General features: G+C 36.9%; 1 protein-coding gene across 1 annotated transcript in view; it reads right to left on the bottom strand.

Moving 5' to 3' along the window:
* The window catches only part of BUB1B (BUB1 mitotic checkpoint serine/threonine kinase B), a 49,744-nt gene that overhangs the window by 27,467 nt on the left and 1,322 nt on the right, over nucleotides 1-20,955 (bottom strand). The window contains exons 2-5 of the mRNA XM_029952152.1: nucleotides 18,481-18,627; nucleotides 11,962-12,021; nucleotides 11,392-11,536; nucleotides 5,533-5,729 (exon numbers count right to left, since the gene is read on the bottom strand). Of these exons, the coding sequence (XP_029808012.1) occupies nucleotides 5,533-5,729; nucleotides 11,392-11,536; nucleotides 11,962-12,021; nucleotides 18,481-18,627 (549 nt within the window). The remainder of the gene's footprint in view (nucleotides 1-5,532; nucleotides 5,730-11,391; nucleotides 11,537-11,961; nucleotides 12,022-18,480; nucleotides 18,628-20,955) is intronic.

Here is a 20,955-nt window from a genome sequence, read left to right as displayed (position 1 = left end):
ACTAAAAAATTTTCAAATTTTGTGAAAGGCATACATTTATAAATTCAAAAAGCTCATTAAACCCCAAATGGATTAAATGCAAGGGTAATCACACCGTGACACACCATAATCAAACTTCTGAATAACAATGTTAAAGACAAGAATAGAATCTTAAATGCACCCAAAGAAAATCAACATAATACATATAGAGAAGGAACCAATCAAATGACTACACATTTCTCATCAGAAATCATGGAGTCCAGAAGATGGTGCAACCACATCCTTAAAATACCAAAAGCAAAGAACTGTTGACCCAGAATTCTACATCCATTGAAAATACCTCTTAGGAATGAAAATGAAATGAAGACATTCTTAGATGAAAAACTAAGGGAATTTATTGGCCATCGGCTCACTTTAAGTAAATGGCCAAACATCTTTGGGCTAAAGGAAAATTACAGGAGAGGAGAACTTGGGACTTTAGGAACGAAGAAAGAACAGAAATGATAAATATGAAAGACCATTTCCCTCCAAAGTTCTTTAAAATATGTAAGGCTGTTGGAAGCAAAAACTGTAACATTGTCAGGTGGGATTTTCAGTGTATTTAGATGTAATAATACATATGACAAGTGTAACAAAAAAAGTAGGGAAGATAAAGGGACCTATATGGTTATAAATCTTCTATATTTTACTTGAAGTGGTATTATATTAACTGTAAGTAGACTATTGAAAGTTAGGTATGTTTATAATATACCCTAGAGCAACCACTAAAAAAAAGTAACAGACAAAAAAAGCCAATAAAATAAATTAAAATGAAATACTAAAAAACATTCAGATAATCAATCCAGAAGACGGCAGGAAAGAGGCAATAGAATAAAAGAACAAATTGAAAACAAATAATAAACTAAAAGATCTAAATCCAACAAAATTAATAATTAGAATAAATGTTCTAAATACACCATTTAAAACCAGATATTGTGAGAGCTGAGAAAAAACAAGACTCACCTATCTGCTGTGTATAAGAAACTTACTTTAAATATAAAGACATAAATAAGATAAAAATTAAAGAAAATCCACAAAAAGCCTGTAACATGAATATCTGCAGCAGAATTATTTCACAATAACCAAAAAATGGAAACTACCTAAACTCTAATTGATGAATGATAAACAAAATCTGATCTATCCAGAGAATGGCATATTATTGAGCAATAAAAAGGAAAGAAATATTAATATATAACATAACTATGTTCATCAATGATGAATATACTGTGATGAACCTTCAAAATATTAGGCCAAGCGAACGAAGTCAGTCACAAAAGACTACATGATGTAGGATTCCATTTATGTGCAACGCCCAGGACAGGCAAACCTAGAAAAAGAAAGTAGGTAAGTCATTGCCTGGAAGTGTGTGAGAGGGAATGGGGAGTGACTGCAAATGAGTATGGGGTTTATGTTGGGATGTTAAAAATGTTCTAAAATTAGACTGTGGTGATGGTCACACAACTCTAACTCTAAAACTGTTAAAACACACACACACACAAAGAGAAAAGATAAAAAGAAAGCCAGAGTGGCTATATTAATAATCAGACCAAGAAGACATTAGAATGTATATAACCAAGGATAAAGATACTTTAGTTATTACATAATGATAAAGGGATCAATTCTAAATGTGTATCCTTCAGAACTTCAAAATATATAAAGCAAAAAAATGGAACTTAAAGAAGAGACAAATTCACAATAAAAGGGAATTCAAAATTCCTCTCTGAGAAAACAAGTAGAAAATTAGCAAGGAAACAGAAGACCACAACAGACCTAAATAACATTTAAAAAAACATTACACTAGCAAACAGCACAAAACATGTATTTTTCAAGTGTCCATGGAATATTCACCAAGGACAGACCATATTCTGAGCCACATGACAAAACTGAATAAATTTTAAAAAAGTGAAACCATACAAATTATGTTCTCTAACCATAATGTAATTAAACTAGAAATCAGTAACAGAGAGACATCTGAAAAATTTCTAAACATTTCCTAATTAAATTAATGCACTTTTACATAAGTCATGGATCAAAGGGACAACACACAGGGAATCAGAAAATTTTGAGCTGAGTGAAAATGAAAATGTAGTATTGTGTAAAATTTGTGAGGTATAGCTAAAGCAGTGCTTAGAAGGAAATTTTTTATATTAGAAAAAAAAGATCTAGATCAGTGATCTAGGCTGTCACCTTAAACTAGAAAAAGAGTAAGTTAAACTCAAAACAAGCACAAAGAATGAAATAATAAATAATAAAAATAAGAAGAGAAAGTCAATTGAGAAAAACCAATAAAACCAAAAGCAGTTCACTAAAAAGATCAATAAAATTGATAAACTTCTAGCCAGAGTAGGAAAAAAAAAGGAGAAGACAAAAATTACCAATATCAGGAATAAAAAAGAGGGTAGATCACTACATATCCTACAGACATTAAAAGGAAAATAAAGGAATACTATAAACAATTCTATGCTCATAAACTCATAGATGAAATGAATCAATTCCTCAAACACAAATACTACCATGGGGCGTCTGGGGCTCAGTCGGGTAAGCATGCCACTTCAGCTCAGGTCATGATCACACCATTTGAGAGTTCAAGTCCTGCATCAGGCTCTGCACTGCTCTCTGCACTTCCCTCCCCAAATACTTTGAAAGCTTACTCAAAGAAATCAAAGATCTTAAATAAACAGAGAGATATACCAAGTTCATGTACAATACTAATCAAAATCCCAGAAAGTGGATTCTAAAATTTATGTAGAAAGTCAAAGGAACTCTAGTTAAAAAGAAGCTAAAAGAAGAGCTAAAAAAGCTAAAAAGACGAACAAAGTTGGAGGTCTCATATTACTCAATTTCTAGATTTAAAATAAAGCTTCAGTAATCTAGATACTGTGAATACATTAGAATACACTAATGAATACATAGATCAAAAGAACAAAATAGAGTAACAGAAATAACTACATATCTATGATTTTTTAATGTCAAATATAATTTTTAAAAAATCTTTACTTATTTATTTTGAGAGAGCATGTGCGTGCACTGGAGCACACGCAGGAGCAGGGGAGGGGCTGAGGGAGGGAAAGAATCCCAAGCAGGATCCGCGCTGTCAGTGCAGAGCGCTATGCAGCGCTCCATCCCACGAACGGTGAGATCATGACCTGAACCAAGGTAGAACGCTTAACTGGCTGAGCCACCCAGGTACCACTGAAACACAATTATGACAAAGATGCTAAGTCAAATCAATGAAGAAAATCTTTTCAACAAGTGGTACAAGAACAAATGGAGGTTCACATGCAAAATAAACAACCTTGATCAATACCTTATACAAAAATGAACTCAAAATGGACCAGAGATCTATATGTAAAAAGTAAAACTATAAAAACTTCAAGATGAAAATACACTATTGGGACTACATCAAAATAAAAAGCTTTTGTACAGCAAAGGAAACCATCAAAAAACAAAAAGGCAACCTATTAAATGGGAGAAGATATTTGCAAATGATATTTCTAAAAAAGGGTTAATATCCAAAATACATAAAAAACTTACAGAACTCAATACCAAAAAAATAAACAATCTGATTTTAAAATGGGCATAGGACTTGAATAGACATTTTTCCAAAGACATACAGATGGCCAATAGACACATGAAAAGATGCTCAACATTACTATCATCAGAAAAATGCAAATCAGTGGCGTCTGGGTGGCTCAGTTGGTTAAGCATCCAACTTCAGCTCAGGTCATGACCTCACAATTCAGAAGTTTGAGCCTCGAGCCTGCTCTATGCTGACAGCTCGGAGCCTGAAGCCTGCTTCAGATTCAGTCTCTCTCTCTCTCTCTCTCTCTCTCTCTCTCTCTCTCTCTCCCTCTCCCTCTCCCCTTCTTGTTCTCTGCGCCCCTCCACTGCTCATTCTCACTCACTCTCTCTCAAAAATAAACAGACATTAAAAAATAGATAAGAAAAGAAAAATGCAAATCTAAACCACAATGCGATATTATTACCTGAGGCCTGTCAGAATAACTAAAATAAAAAAGACAAGAAATAACAAGTGCTGACGAGGATGTGGAGAAAAGGAACCCTTACACACTGTTGGTGGGAATGTAAATTAGTACAGCTACTGTGGAAAACAGTATGAAGGTTCCTCGAAATATTAAACACAGAAATACCATACAATCCAATAATTCCACTACTGGGTATTTATTTATCCAAAGAAAATGAAAACACATTCAAAAGGACATATGCACTCCTATGTTTATTGCAGCATTATTTACAATAGCCAAGATATAGAAGGCAACCTAAGTATTTATTGATAGACAAACAGATAGGAAGATGTGGTATATATATGCATAAGGGTTACACAGCCATAAAAAAGCATGATGGTGCTACTGATGACAACATGGATGGACCTACAGACTATTATGCTAAGTGATCTAAGTCAGACTGAGAAAGACAAATACCATATGATTTCACTCACACGTGCAATCTAAAAGAAAAAAAAAGATCTAACAAATGGCAGAATCAGACCTATAAATACAGAGAATAAACTGATGGCTGCCAGAGGGGAGGGAATTGGGGGATATGAGCAAATGGGTGAAAGGGAGAGGGAGATAAAGGCTTCCAGTTATGGAATGAATAAGTCCATTAAAAGGTACAGCATAAGAATTATAGTCAATAATACTATAATGGCTTTGTATGGTGAGCTATGGTAACTATACTTGCAGTGAGCACAGCAAAATATATAAACTTGCCCTAGAGTACACACCTGAAACTAATATAACACTGTATATCAACTATACTCAAATAAAAATAAAAATCTTAACTTCAAGGTAAAAACACAGGAGAAAAATCTTTGTGACTTTTTGCTAAACAAAGCTCTCAGACATATCAAGAGCATGGCCCATACAAAAAATAATAAAAAATTGATTTTAGATTTTTTTGAAATTAAAAAATTTAGTTCGATAAAGCAGTTAAGAAAAAACATAGCCAACAGTTAAACTGGGAGAAGAGACTTACAAATCGCATATCTGACAAAAGACTTGTATTCAGAATATACATATAAAATCCATCTTTAAAGTAGAACCAATTGAACAACCGAAATGCATTATGCTAAATAAAAGCAGACACACTCAAAAGGCCGCACATACTACATGATGCCATTTAGATGATATTATGGAAAAAGCCGAACGACAGGGCTGGAGAACAGATCAGTGGGTGCCAGGGCTTGGGAGTGACCCTAAGTGTTGCACCATGAAGGGAGAGCACAAAGAAACTCTATGCAGCGATGGAACGATTGTGTATTTTGATCACGGTAATGGTTATATGTCCCCATTCAATTGTGAAAACTTACAAAACTATACACCCAACAGTGGATTTTACTACATATTAAATAAAAAATATTTAAATAGGTCTTTTAAAAAATCAAATAGTAACTAAGTAAACTTGCCATGGGGGGCAATTTATTCAGATGCAAAAACAACTATTTGTATGTATTAGTTTTAAAGAGTTAAGACAAGCTCCCGAAAAGTTTACCGGTGATGTGACTGCAGTCGGTCCAGCGGCTCAGCATTCTGCTGAATCCCTTCCTGAAATATCTGGTCTGCTTTCTTAAAGTTTTCTCTAGCTTCATACTCTTCAGCCCATGAGATATAGAATTGAGCAAGTGAAACACCAATCCCTTGGTTGTGTAAATAACTGTACATATCCAAAGGCTCATTGCATAAATGCCCCTATAACAAATTAAAAGCATTAATAGTTAACCAATTTCTATTCATTCACTGTCTATTATGTGCTGAACAATCACTGGAGTTACTATACGCAGTTTCTGCGTTGAAAAAATATGTATCTACTCCAATACAATGTTAAAAGGACTATACTGGGAAGACCTAAAAAGTAGACAGAAGAGATTAATTTGAAACAAAAAGGGATGAGAAGACTTCAAGAAGGTATGACATTTGAGTGTGAAGGAGGAGTAGACTTATACCTGGAAGAGAATGGGAATGGAAGGGCAGTCCAGACAGAGAAGATAGTATAAGCAAAGACAGAGAAGACTAAAAGTTTGTGGCGATGCAGGCAAGACAGGAGTTTGGAAAAAAAGGTGTGATAGGTGTTAAATGTCAAGCTAATTGACTGTAAATTTACTTGATACCCAATGCATATGTGTGTTCAGGTGGGAGACCTATAAGCAAAGGAATGATATGCTCAAATCTGCATTTTAGAGGGGATCTTTTTTTTTTAATTTTTAATGTTTTATTTATTTTTGAGAGAGAGAGAGACAGCACGAGCAGGGAGAGTCAGAGAGAGAGGGAGACACAGAATTCAAAGACAGGCTGCAGGCTCTGAGTCAGCTGTCAACACATAGCCTGATGCAGGGCTCGAACCCACGAGCTGCGAGATCATGACCTGAGCCGAACTCAGACGTTTAACCAACTGAGGCACCAAGGTGCCCCTAGAGGGGATCTTTTAAGACCAGCTATGATGGAGACAATTCTAGTAGGAAGAAGATGGGGGGACATGTCAATAAAAATCCCACATCGTTAACAGTTTGATATATTTACTTCAGTCTTTTTTTTCCCTTAAGGAGAAAAAGGAACATACACCATTTTGCACAGCATAAAAGAATTTTTAACATTTATGAAATTTTAATCATAAGGAAATTTTAATTCCACTTAACAGTTCTTCATTTATTTTTCCATGCTGCTGCTTACTCTTTATTATTTTTAGATGGATGAATAATGTTCCATCTAGTAATCTTCCATCATTTAACCATTCCCTTATTTTTTTGGATATACAGCTTCTATTTTACCCAGGTATAAATAATTCTATAGCAATATCTTTTCTTTAATATTTTTTTGTTTTAAGTCTATTTGAGAGACAGAGAGAGTGAGAGAGCATGTGCAAGTGGGAGAGGGGTAGAGAGAAAGGGAGAGAATCCCAAGCAGGCTCCACACTGCCAAAGCAATTTGTTCCTTTTTAACATAGTTCTACTTCTAGAAATTTATCTTAAGAGAGTAATATAAAACATGAAAAGTTGTGTGCATGAAGATATTTGTTACAGGGGCATCCAGGTGGCTCAGCTGGTTAAGCATCTGACTCTTAATTTTGGCTCAGATCATGGTCTTGCATACCCACAAACCACAAGACTGAGCCACCAGGTACCCCTATAACAAATATTTTCAATGCACACAACCTTTCATGTTTTATGTTACTCCCTCCCTTAAGATAAGTTTCTAGAAGTAGAACTATGTTAAAAAGGAACAAATTGCTTTCTGAAAGGATTATACAAATTTAAAATGCCAGTAGTTATTCCTAAATACTAATTTCATAGAAAACACCTATTTTTAATTGCTAATTTCATATAAAAATGGCATTTCAGTGTTCTAATTAGGAGTTCTTATACAACTAAGGAGGCTAAGATTTTCTCCTGTTTATTTACTAGATATATTTTATCTCTACCTGTTCCTGATTGTCTGACCTAGGTCAAGTCTTCCTCCTATATATTTCCTTCTACACAACTCAATACTTCCCTTTTTCTCTTTTGTGACAATTAAATGCTTTAACAGCTGTCTTTCCCAGTAAAGTAAGTCCCACAAAGGTACAAAACATTGCTATCCACTATATTCCCAGTTCCTAACCAGGGTCTGGTAGAAAAAGGTTGAGTAAATGAAATGCTCCACTTATTTCTTTGACAAAAACAATTAATACTTTATAGTTTAATTTTATAGTAATTCAGTAAATGGAGTTCTCTGCTTATCCTGATTAGTGATGTTTTCCTGTATGTGATGGCGATTCAAGCAAAGTTATAATTCTGAATAAGTTATCAGTATCAGATCTAGTCCTTGGTATCTGTTACTACAAAAAGGTTAGCATTGACTGCACTTGTTAATGGCTTTCTGAATAGCTCTGGTACAGCCTACAACAGCCAATAAAGGTCAGGTTACTCCAGAGTGCTGAATGAGATCACTTAAGAAATAACATAAATAAAAGGACCACGTGGTTAGATTAATATATCCAAAAGTTAAATAAATCTTTTTGGTAACCCCTAAGAATCCAACTAAAACAATTTTATACTTTTAGCTAAAAATCCTGGATATTTTCTAAGAACAAATTTTTCCTTGGCTAGATTGTAGTCATTTCTTCTAAAAATAACTCTCGGAATGGGGAAATTTTTCTGCAAAGTAAAAGAAAGGAGTAGAGTGAGGAACCCAACTGTTACTCCTCTTGACCATTAAGGGAAAAAATAAAATCAGCAAAATAGTTTAATATGCTTGCTAACTATCTACTATGTTCTAGTTACTGCTGATGATTTGAATATGGGGGCTGTCTAGACCAGTACTTCTCAGACTGCTTGTGGTAAAGGGGCCAGTTTCGGTGTGTGCATGTTTAAAGTTTCCATTTCCATTGTTGACTGGTATTTTTAAAAATTACAATAAAAATAGAAGTCACTAGAAAAATGATGATGTGTTTGGATGTTGTGGCAATGTCAAATTTGTTAACCAAACCTCTAAATGCTTATTTGGGACTTTTATACTGATCTTGACAGTCCACAGACCATTCTTTCAGCAGCACAATGTCATAACTAACTCTTTAGTCCCAGCACCTGGCTAGCATTTATGAACAGAAAAATTATTCTAGTTGTTATTTTTAATCATTCCAAGTAAATATAATCATAGAATCCTAGAATTAAGAGTTACTTTAGAGGTTTTTTCAGTCCAAACGGTTAACAAATCACATACATGAACATTACATAGGTTAAGAATATTATCTAAGGTAGAATGAAAAACAAAACCCATCAGCCTGCTACCTGGGACCATAGTCTCCATGCTAACAAATCTGTTTAGCATTCTTTGAGTATCATCCTTTGTCATAAATTCCTATCACTAATATTCCTAAGATAATTTCTCCAACCTGTCGATAATGATGCCAAGATATATCAAATGCCCTACAGAAACCAAGATAGAGTATGCCTTCAGGATTTACCTAATTTCCTTTATTAGTAATATTTGAAGGTTTTTTTTTTTTTTTGGGACAAAGCATTGCTTTATTTTATTTTATTTAAAATATTTGAAGGTTTTTAAAAAAATTTCTTTTTAATGTTTATTTTTGAGAAAGATAGAGAGAGAGAGAGAGAGAGAGAGAGAGAGAATGCAAGTGGGGAGGGGCAGAGAAAGAGAGGAAGACACAGAATCTGAAAAAGGCTCCAGGCTCTAAGCTGTCAGCTCTGCAATGCAGGGCTTGAACTTGGGAATGACAAGGTCATGACCTAGGCTGAAGTTGGACACTTAGTCAACTGAGCCACCCAGGTGCCCCTGAAGGTTTTTTTTTCTTTAATGTTTATTTATTTGAGAGAGAGAGAGAGAGAGAGAGGGAGAGAGCGAGACAGACAGACAGACAGATGCAGAGAAGCAAGGGATGTTTAGCCAACTGAACCACCTAGGAGCCCCTATTTGAAGTTTATGATAAGCTCTCAAGAGATGCATTTTAGCCAGAAATTTTTAGCAATTTCAAATGTCAATATTTTATCATTTTACAATGGTTGTTGTAAATATTCTATTATTTAGAACTATCCAATGTTACAGAATTATGTTTTTATCATTATTTTTTTAATGTTTTATTTATTTTTGATAGAGAGAGACAGAGCATGAGAGGGGGAGGGGCAGAGAGAGAAGGAGACACAGAATCAGAAGCAGGCTCCAGGCTCTGAGCTAGCTGTCAGCACAGAGCCTGATGCAGGACTCGAACCCACGAATGTGAGATCTGAACTGAGCCGAAGTCGGAGGCTTAACCGACTGAGCCACCCAGGCGCCCTATTTTTTTTTTTTTTTTTAGAGAGAGAATACACAAGTAGGGGAAAGGGAAAAAGAGTAAGAGAGAAGAGAGAATCTTAAGCTGACTTCATACTCAGCACCAAGCCTGATGTGGGGTTCATTACCATGACCCTAGGATCATGACCTGAGCCAAAATCAAGTAGACACTCAACTGACTGAGCCACTCAAGCACCCCTATTTTTTATTTTTATTTATTTTTTGGGGGGCGCCTGGGTGGCTCAGTCAGTTAAGCGTCTGGCTTCGGCTCCGGTCATGATCTCACAGTTCGTGGGTTCAAGCCCCGCATCGAGTTCTGCGCAGACAGCTCAGAGCCTGGAGCCTGCTTCGGATTCTGTGTCTCCCTCTCTCTGACCCTCCCCTGCTCATGCTATCTCTCTCTGTCTCTCAAAAATAAATAAAAAACATTAAAAAAAAGTTTTATTTATTTTTTTTATTTTGAGAGAGCATGTGTGTGAGAAGAGGGGGGCAGAGAGGAAGAGAGAGAATCCAAGCAGGCCCCATGCTGTCAATGCAGAGACCCATGTAGGGCACAAACCCATGAACCACAAGATCATGACATGAGGCAAAATCAAGAGTCAGATGCTCAACTGACTTAGCCACCCAGGGGCCCCCCTATTTTTATTTTTAATAATTTATTTTTATGAGCATCTAATTATCCATTATCTAGTTATTATCTAACATTTGAATCTAAATATTTACCACTTTTTCTAATCCTTAAGATAAAAATAATGAAATAAATATCTAAGAAACTCTCATCATTATTTTATTTGGAGATGTTTTCATAAAAAAATTCTCAAGATAAAAGAACTACATGTCAAATGAGACAGTACAAAGTGGACAGGCAGATAATTTTGGACATAGCAATACATTACATAAAAAACATTTACCTTTTTATGGTAATGATTCTCAAAAAGGGGACAAAGGAATACCAGAATCACCTACAAAATTGTGTTATCAAACAATCACGCTACTGCCATGCGCTGGCTCCTACACACCCTCCCCAAGCACTGCACGGCCCAATTATGTTTGAAATAAATAATCCACTCCCAGGAGGAGACATACAGGCCTTTATGATCATTTTTAAAGGGGTAAAATCCCTTATATTAAAACCTATTTTTAAATAGAACCAATTTAACAAATATTGAGTATTTATTAAATGTTTAGTATCCATTAAATGGCTGAAGTGCTGCCATTTTCTAGTGTGTACCAGAGAGCTCTAGAGAAAATCTCTTGGTTTAATATTTACTTTTTAAATTTTTGTTAATGTTTATTCATTTTTGAGAGAGAGAGAGAGAGAGAGAGAGAGAGAGAGAGAGAGAGAGAGAGAGAGAGAGAGTCCGTCCAAATGGGGGAGGGACAGAGAGAGAGAGAGGGCGACACAGTATCTGAAGCCAAAGCAGGCTCCAGGCTCTGAGCTGTCAGCACAGAGCCTGATGTGGGGCTCAAACCCATGAACCACAAGATCATGACCTGAGCTGAAGTCAGCTGCTTAACCGTCTAAGCCACACAGGCACACCTCTCGGTTTAATATTTTAAACTCAGATGGCACTTGAGAAAGACTTACCAATTTAAGCCAGAGACTAAGAAATCGAGGATCATTATAGTATCGTTTTTCTCCTTGTAGTGCTTCAACAGCTCTTTCTAATAATGTTGACATATTACTCTCTTTCCCCCCCTGAGGATAGTTCTGCTCTGTCCAGTTAATATACCTGCATGGAAAGGAAAAGAATAATTTTAAAGTTTAATGTGTACTTTTGCTCTTGCACGATGACCCATTCTTGACTTTCTTAGGCAGAAATATCTAATATATTGGAACTGTGTTTAGTTAGAGGTCCTCAATGACATGTTCTAAGCCTATGTTCCTCAAGCTTTACCAAATATTGCTAACATATACCTCTGGGAAATAAAGAGGATGGGGACAAAAGGGTGTGGCTCTCAGGGGCAGGCCACAAAGTTGAAACGTCTTTAGTCCTGAACACCTCAAGAGGAAACACTGTGATTATTCTGTCTTTCCATGTCCCCAAGACACCACTTTGTACTCTGACATACTTCTGTACACCCTAATTTGAGAAGTATGGTCTTAAGAACTCATTTGTTAAGTTTCTATTGCTCTTGTTAAATAAAAAAGACCCACCTATCCCAAACATCCAGAGGATCATTTCCAGTGTAAAATCGAATTTCAGATTCAAATGCCCTGAAATTTAAACAGAAAATGTTAGAAGCAATAGCGATAACACCCAAATACGTTTCATGCCTCCATTTTTATTAATTTTTTAAGTGTTTAATATGAATTCAAATAATTGCATTGGAATTTGAGGGTTTGTTAAACAGAAAGAAAAATAGAAATCATCAAGATTCTGCCGGATAACACAACAGGATGGACAAAACATGTAGAAATTAGATAAACAAATTCTAAGACAACATATGAAAAAACAGAGTTACACAGCTCTGGAACAAGACTCCCCAGGTTCAAATGCAGCTCCGCTAATCACTAGCAGAGTGACATTAAACAAGCTGTGTAAATTCTATTTTCAGTCTCCTCATCTGTAAAGTGGGGATAAAAATACAGACATCCCCCTTTATATGTAGGGGGATACTTTCCAAGACACCCAATGGATGCCTGAAACCCAGGATACTTCCAAAACCTAGATATACTTTGTTTCATACCTATACATACATACCTATGAGAAAGTTCAATTTATAAGCTAGGCATAATAAGGGATTAACAACAACAATAACAAAATAGAACAGTTATAACAATATACTACAATAAGGGTTATATGAATGTGGTCTCTCTCTCTCAAAATATCTTATTGCCCTGTGCTCATCTTTCATCTTCTTCTTGTGAGGATGTGAGATGACAAAATGCCAACATAAGGAGAAGAAGTGAGGGGGATGATGTAGGCACTGTAATGAAGCATTAGACTACTACTGACCTTCTGACAACATGTCAGAAAGTGGATCATCTGATTCTGGACCACAGCTGACAGTGGGTAAGTGAAACTGAGGAAAGTGAAACCACAGATACAGCAGGACTACTGTAGCATCTATCTGATTAGGTTGATTACTTTTAGTATAAACTGCTTAGACATAATAAGAACTCGATAAATAAGTTATTATTTTATATATATAATAGTATTGAACTACACACACACACACACACACACACACACACACACACACAAATACATAGAAATAAGAATTTTAAAGTAAAATTCCATGGGTAACATTAGTCAGGGAAGCATAATACCAATATATACTTTGGGGAGTGCTTCAAAAAAAGTGTAAAATTTTACTTTGTAAAGAGCTAGGAAAGGCAGGGCTAAGATTAAGATGGACCAGTTAGAACAGAGGGAAGTACTAGGTAATAAACCACAATTTAGATAAATGTTTCATCAATAAAAGCTGTATAAAAGGTTATGCTAGAATTACAAAATAGTTCCTGACACAAAGGAATTTATACTCCAATAGAAAGACAAAGTATAGGGGCGCCTGGGTGGCTCAGTTGGTTGAGCATCCGACCTCGGTTCAGGTCATGATCTCATGGTTTGTTGTCGGGCTTTGTGCTGACAGTGCAGAGTCTGCTTTGGTTTCTCTGTCTCCCTCTATCTCTGCCTCTCCTCCTCTCTCTCTCTCAAAAATAAATAAACATTAAAAAAAAAAAGACAAAGTATACTAATGAAAAATTAACCCACAATACAAAGTGGTATAGTATATTACAGTTGCCAAGAATGGATAGTAAAGCCTTTGAGAAGCAAAAAGAGGTATCACAGAGGCATCCTCAGAAGGTGGGACTCTGAAGGAACCATAAAATTTCAAAGAAAAATAGAGTTTTCCAAGAGTTCCAAGAAATCAGTATTGAATAAAGTTGTAAAAGTCGGAGAGTTTATCCAGAGGAAATTGAGCTATAAGATTTAGTCAGTATTGGGAATAAGTGGAGGTATCTGGAGAAGTAAGAAAGACATGCTTTAAATGTAAATTTAAAGACTGAGTGCCTTGTTGGCTCAGCTGAAAGAGCATGCAACTCTGTATCTCAGGGTTGTAAGTTCAAGCCCCATGTTAGGCATACAGATTACCTTAAAAAAAATTAAAAATGAAGACTTTGGGTTCCATCTGCACAAGCTACTACTGGCTTTTTAATTTGAAAATACCTTGAATATGATAAGTAAAGATTTCAAAAAGATCAATTAAGTAACATTTTAGGAATAAAAGAATTTATATAAGGAACTACAATTATGAAGCTAATATGGTGATTTAAGTATGACATTATGATGGGATTACCTGGAGAAATGGTGAAAAACTAAAATCTAAGATAAAAATCAGCAACCCTACAAATTTATCTATAGATGCAATGCAATCCAACCAAAATCTCACAAGGCTCTTCTTGTCAAACTGACAAGAAGATTTTAAAATTTGTTTGGAAAAGGAAAGGACCAAAGATGGTCAAAACAAATTTAACAAAGAACAACAAAAGTTGGAGAACTCACTCTACCCTAAGTCAAGATTTACTATATAAAATCAAGATAATATGTAATTGGTGAAAGGAGAAGCAATTAAGTCAATAGATGAGAAGAGAGTCCAGAAATATCCACATAGATACAGTCAAATGATTTCTTTTACACAAGCGCCCCAAAGCAATTCAGTGAGGGGAGGGGAATCCCTTCAACAAATGGAGGCAGAACAACTAGAACTCCATATGGGGGGTGGGAAAAGAACTTACTCCAGCCTTACAGTATACACAAGGATGAATTTAAAGTAAATCACAGACTGAAATGTAAAAGGTGAAACGATAAAGCTACTAGAAGAAAACACAGAATTATCTTTGCCACTTTGGATCTTTGCAAAGATCTAAAGACACAAAAAAGCACTATCCATAAAAGAAAAACAGTAATTCATTAAACTTCATCCAAATGAAAAATGTCTGCTTATCAAAAAACACCACCAACAAGAAAACAGGCAACCATGAACTGGAAGGAAATGTTTGCAACACATTACTTGATAAAGGTCTTGAACACATACTGCATAAAAGTCTCCTGCAATCCAAGTTTAAAACTGGGCAGAATGTCTGAACAAATACACCACAAAAGAAGAGATTTAAAAGGCCAAGAACCGAGGTGCCGGGGTGGTTGAGTTGGTTGAGCATAAGACTCTTGATTTCGACTCAGGTCAGGATCCCAGGGTTGTGGGATCGAGCCCCCTGTGTCAGGCTCCACACTGAGCATGGAGCCTGCTTAAGATTCTCTCTCTCTCTCCCTCTCTCTCCCTCTCTCTCTCTCTCCCGCTTCTCCCTCCCACTGCCCCTCTCCCCAACCTATGAGTGCACTCTCTAGAAAGAAAGAAAAAAAGAGTAAAACCTATGATTTATTAATTTAAAAAAAGGCCAATAACCATGAGAAAAAGTGCTCATCATCATTAGTCACCAGGGAAATGCAAGTAAAACCACAATGAGATGTTATTACATACCCACCAAAATAGATAAAATGAAATAGACTGGCACCACCAAATACTGAAGTAAATTTGGAGAAGCCAAGTTCTCAGACATAGCTGACAGAAGTGTAAAATGTTATACTCTCTTTGGGAAACTGCCAGTTTCTCAGAGTTAAACATAGATTTACTTTTTTTTTTTTTAATTTATTTTTGAGAATGAGAGTGTGGGCATGTGGGGGAGAGAGAGGGTGGAGAGGGAGAGACAGAGAGAATCCCAAGCAGGGCCATGCTGTGAGTGTGGTTCCGATGTGGGGCTCAAACCCACAAACCACGAGATCATGACCTGAGCCGAAGTCCGATGCTTAACCAACTGAGCAATCAAGGCGCCCCAAAAAGTTCAACATACATTTATATGACCCATCAGTTCTTTTTTTTTTTTAATGTTTATATTTGAGAGAGAGAGCATATGCAGGGGAAGGGCAGAGAGAGGGGGACAGAGGATCTGAAGTGGGCTCTGTGCTGACAGCAGCAAGCCCAATAAGGGGCTCCAACTCACAACAGCAAGATTATGACCTGGGCCAAAGTTGAACGTGTAAATGCCTGAGCCACCCAGGTACCCCCCAACAGTTCTAAGAGAAATGAAAATCTATGTCCACAAAAATCCTTGTACAAGAATGTCCACAGTAGCTTTATTCATGAAGCACAAAACTGTAAAGAATCGAATGTCCATCAATTAATAAATGGATAAACAGGGGCGCCTGGGTGGCTCAGTCAGTTAAGCGTCCGGCTTTGGCTCAGGTCATGATCTCATGGTTCGTGGGTTTGAGCCCCGCGTCAGGCTCTGTGCTGACAGGTAGCTCAGAGCCTGGAGCCTGCTTCAGATTCTGTGTCTCCCTCTCTCTCTGACCCTCCCCTGCTTGCGCTGTCTCTCTCTGTCTCTCAAAAATAAAAAAAAATTAAAAATTTAAATTTAAATTTAAAGAAATGGATAAACAAATGAAATACTACTCAGTAATAAAAAGGAACAATCTACTGATAGATGCAACATGGCAAAGCCTAATAAAACATATGCTGAGTGAAAGAAACACATGACTTCATTTATATAAGCTTCTAGAATAAGCAAAAGTAATCTATGATGATAGAAATCTGATCACTGGTTGCTTCATGAGGGAGGGGAAGAACATTGGGAATGGGCATGAGAGAACGTTCAGAGGTAATAAAAATGTTCTGTGGCTTGAAGTGCATGTCAAAACTGATTACATGGTACACTTAAAGATCTGAGCATTTCACAGCATGTAAATTATACTTTGAGAAAAAAAATCTCCAGAAAAAAAAATCTCTTAGTAAGTGAGTAAATACAATTCGGATGAGAGGGCAATGAGTAAGATCATTCAAGTGAGTTTTGGTACCATGAACCAAAATGGAGTAGAAACAGGAATATCATTTATGAGAGAAGTGATTCAGTATTTAATAGTGATTGTATGTTACAAGTAGATAAAAAGACATTTACAAAGCAAGTAAGAGATATAAATAGCGATTAAGCAATCTCAGAAAATGTGAACATGTAAGGACACATAAGGCAATGCACAAAACACTTAGGTGAGATGCAGTAGGAAGCCAATAAGAAAAAAGGACGTTAGAGAAGTGGAAACACTAGTACAGTATCACAGAAACCAGGAAGAAGAGTTAACAATAGAACATTACAATCTTTTTGATACTTTTAAAGATCCAATGAGATGAATGAGGACACTCATTACATTATAACCTCAAATTTGGATAATTTGCCTAGGATGGTGAAATTTTTTTGTCACATATTCAAGTAGGAACTGATACTTTAGTTCACTTTTTTGAAAAAAGCGTATTTATCAAAACATGTATTGGTCAAAGGAAAGCAAGTTCTATAGGTCCATTTGAATAATGTAGTACAGTTGATCCTTGAACCACACGTGTTTGAACGATGTGGGTTTATTTATATGGGGGTGTTTTCCAAGTAAATAGTGGATAGTCCTGTAAATATATTTTCTCTTCTTTTTGATTTTCTTAACAACATTTTCTCTAGCTTACTTTACGGTAATACAGTATATAATACATAAAAAGTATGTGTTACCTGTTTATGTGATTTATCAGGGAAGCTTCCGGTCAATAATAGGCCTTTCTTTTTTTTTTTAAGTTTACTTATTTACTTTTGGGGTTGGGGGAAGGGTAGAGAGCAAGGGCGGGAGAGAGAGACTCCCAAGCAGGCTCTGCACTGTCGGTGAGGAGCCTGATGTGGGGCTCAGTCCCACCAGCTGTGAGTGAGATCATGACCTGAGCCAAAATCAAGAGTCAGATGCTTAGCTGAACCACTCAGTAGGCTTTTAATAGTTAAGTTTTGGGGTCAAAAGTTACACACGGATATTCTACTGCCTGGGGAGTCAGCTCCCCTAACCCCTGTGCTCTCCAACTGTAGTATTTTCAGCTTTTCTTTTTTTCAGAGAAACTTTCTAGAATAAATTTAATTTCTCTCAGGTTTCTATTTTTCTTCACATTCTCAAAAATACTCTCCTAGAAAGTATAAAATTGAGAATACATACAAGACAGCAGATTTCTCTGATATTCAGAATCCAAGGAAGCAATTTCTCTAACCGGTTACTAATAAAGAGTTAATTCTATTTAGGGATCCAGAACGACATTATACTTTTGATAAATATTGTAATATGATACTTGCTTTACTTTGCTTCTCACTGTCCTCTGTATAAGATATATTTTTTCATTTAATTTTACTTAAAAAATTTTTTTAATTTAGTTTTTGAGAGAGACAGAGAGCACGAACAAGGGAGAGGCAGAGAAAGATGGAGAGAGAGAATCCCAAGCAGGCTCCCATTGTCAGCATGAAGCCCAATGCAGGGCTCGAACACAGGAACTGTGAGATCATAACCTGAGCCGAAACCAAGAGTCAGACGCTCAATCAATTGAGCCAGCCAGGCGCCCCAAGATGTATTTCTACTGCTACGAGAGTTTGCTGCTCCATCACCTAATGAAATGAAATCGTATAGCTCTTGTTCTTAATCACACTCAGGGGAGATCTTTAGGTAGCTACTGTGTGATGAAAAAGCAGGTGGAGAACAGATTCTCACACCATCAACTTGGAAAAGTACTTCTGCCAATCTGCATGGATCCACATCTACATGACTAACCACAGTTGGGGATGAATGATGACGGGTTGACCCCAAACCATTCTACCCACCGTTTCTGTTGCTGAAGAGTAGTGTTACAAGCACATTCTTGCTGCGCCAATGCTCCCTGAAGTGTAGACATGATCCGCCCCTGCCTTAAGGGTTGGACATTCTCTTTACTTAGCTCCCACTCATCTCCCTCCAAGGACATAGCTTCACTGTGAAGAGAAAAACAAAAGTTCAAACTAATATTGCATTATATCACTAGCTTATTATAAATGTTTTCAGATAAGTGATTTTTCACAATCTTTGGGCTGAATATGGTGGGCTGGCACATTAGTAGTATTCTTATACGCCTAAGCTTCTGAGTCTTTTTGTGATGATGTTTCCAAGTTTATAGCTGTAATATTGCCTAACGGAAGAGAGTACATGATTTAGATACTGTGAACAGCTATAAGAGTGACGTTTAAGGCAGGAAGAAAAGAAGGGGAAAAAATTATAAATTTGGCAAGGTAGATAAAAAGCAGTTCTATGCCTACAACTAACGTATCATCTCATTTAAATTTAGCAGTTTATGGGGTGCTTGGGTGGCTCAGTCGGTTAAGCATCTAGCTCCAGCTCAGGTCATGATCTTGAGGTTCGTGGGTTCGAGCCCCACATCGGGCTCTGTGCTGACAGCTAGCTGAGAGCCTGCAGCCTGCTTCAGATTCTGTATCTCCCTCTCTCTCTGACCTCCCCTGCTCGTGCTGTCTCTGTCTCTCAAAAATAAATAAAACATTAAAAAAAATTTAAAGTTAGCAGTTTGTCAGACTAATACCCCATGTTTTAACTGATGAATTAAAACAAACTGGAATGAATATATATCTCCCAGAGCAGGAAACAAAGATACAATTTAGTGATCACAACTGGTCCCCACCACTCTAATTCTATGGAGCCTATTGATGGGGAAATTCTCACAAGTTTTTTGGAGGCAATCACCATATGGGGTGTGTGCTCAGAACTTCAGAGCTCTGCAATGGTCAGATAGAAGCCTACTTCTGGCTGTGAGACATCATCTCGGAGTTTGAAACAGAGAAACAGATAAGCACTCATCTTCAAAATAAAGTGAAAGCTTTGTGTGACCTCAGTCTAGATGAGAACTGAAGAAAATAAACTGTGAGCGATTAATAATTGAGGTTGTATCTACTCACAACTTTTTAACTATATTGTGTGAATCCTATAAATGTAAGGGCTGTGCCATTTTGTTTGTTTATTATTTTTTTGTTTTGTTTTTTGACAAGAGAAAGAGTGCAAGCAGGGGAGGAGCAGCAAGAGGAAGACAGAGGATGTGAAACAGGCTCTGTGCTGACAGCAGAGAGCCGGATATGGGGCTAAAACTCATGAACCAAGAGATCATGACCTGAGCTGAGGTTGGACCCTTAACAAACTGAGCCCCCCAAGTGACCTAGCGTGTCATTTAGTTTTATATCCCCATGGCCTAACATAGGATCTGACACTAGTAAGCACTGAATAAATGTTTGCTGAGTTCATCTGAATTTCTTCTCTTGATCTTGAAATAGCAACTAAACTATTGCTCACAGCAAATAAACTATCTCAACTAATGTCCCAAACTGAGCTGGGACTGCTCTCCTCCCTTCCTGCTCTTCCTAGACCTGCTCCTCCCACCATCTTCCTTCATCTCAAATAAATGGCAATTTCATTTTTCCAGTTACTCCAGCCCCAAATCTCAGTGCCAACCATGACACCCCTCTATCACCCTACCTCCAGTCAGCCAGCAAATCCTGTTGGCTCTACCTTCAAAACAGATCCAGGAAGCAGCCTCTCATTTCCACTGCTTCTAGTCTGGCTCAAGTTACCTTCTTCCCCTGCCAGGATTATTTCAATAACCTCTTCAGTGGTCTCCCTTCTTTTATCCCTTTCTGCTTTAACTGTCTTTTCAACACAAAGGCAGCCCATGATCCTATTTAAATCCCTATCAGATGCTGATTTTCCTCTGCTCAAAACCTCCCACAGACTTTCAAACCTGAGTAAAAGCCCAGTCCTTAGAATGCCTGCATCCACACCTTCACCTCATCCTTCCTATCCTTTTACTCTCCAAGCTTACTTGGCTCCAGCTATACTTGCCAGGTGCAGCTCCCTCCCCCAGCCCTCACCCTCCAAATCTCTGTACTTCCCCCCAGATACATGCATGACTAGCTCTTGAGTTCCTGTCAAGTCCTGACCCAAATGACATTTTCTTAGCGAGGCCCCGTGTTCAAAACTAACTAAAATACTGTAGTATAGAGGTGGAATTTAAGGAAAGGTATTAAGCAGGCTGTGTTGTAGCTTACAGGCAAGTAATAAATTCATGTATCTTGAATGTATCATAGATAAGCTGCTATATAACGATTGCCACTTCAGATAGCTGTGAAATTAGGTGATTAACTAGTTGGTACTTAACCTTCTAATTTCTGTATAAGTCTAATTACATGAAATAGAAGTGGGGGTTTTGATTTTTTACTTTGCTTTTCTGTTTGGAGTGTCATTGTAACTACTGTATTGTAAAT

The sequence above is a fragment of the Suricata suricatta genome, chromosome 9 (genome assembly GCF_006229205.1).
Source record: "Suricata suricatta isolate VVHF042 chromosome 9, meerkat_22Aug2017_6uvM2_HiC, whole genome shotgun sequence".
Taxonomy (NCBI): Eukaryota; Metazoa; Chordata; class Mammalia; order Carnivora; family Herpestidae; genus Suricata; species Suricata suricatta.
The sequence above is the reverse complement of the archived record's forward strand: the minus strand, read 5'-3'. Positions and strand labels throughout refer to the sequence as shown.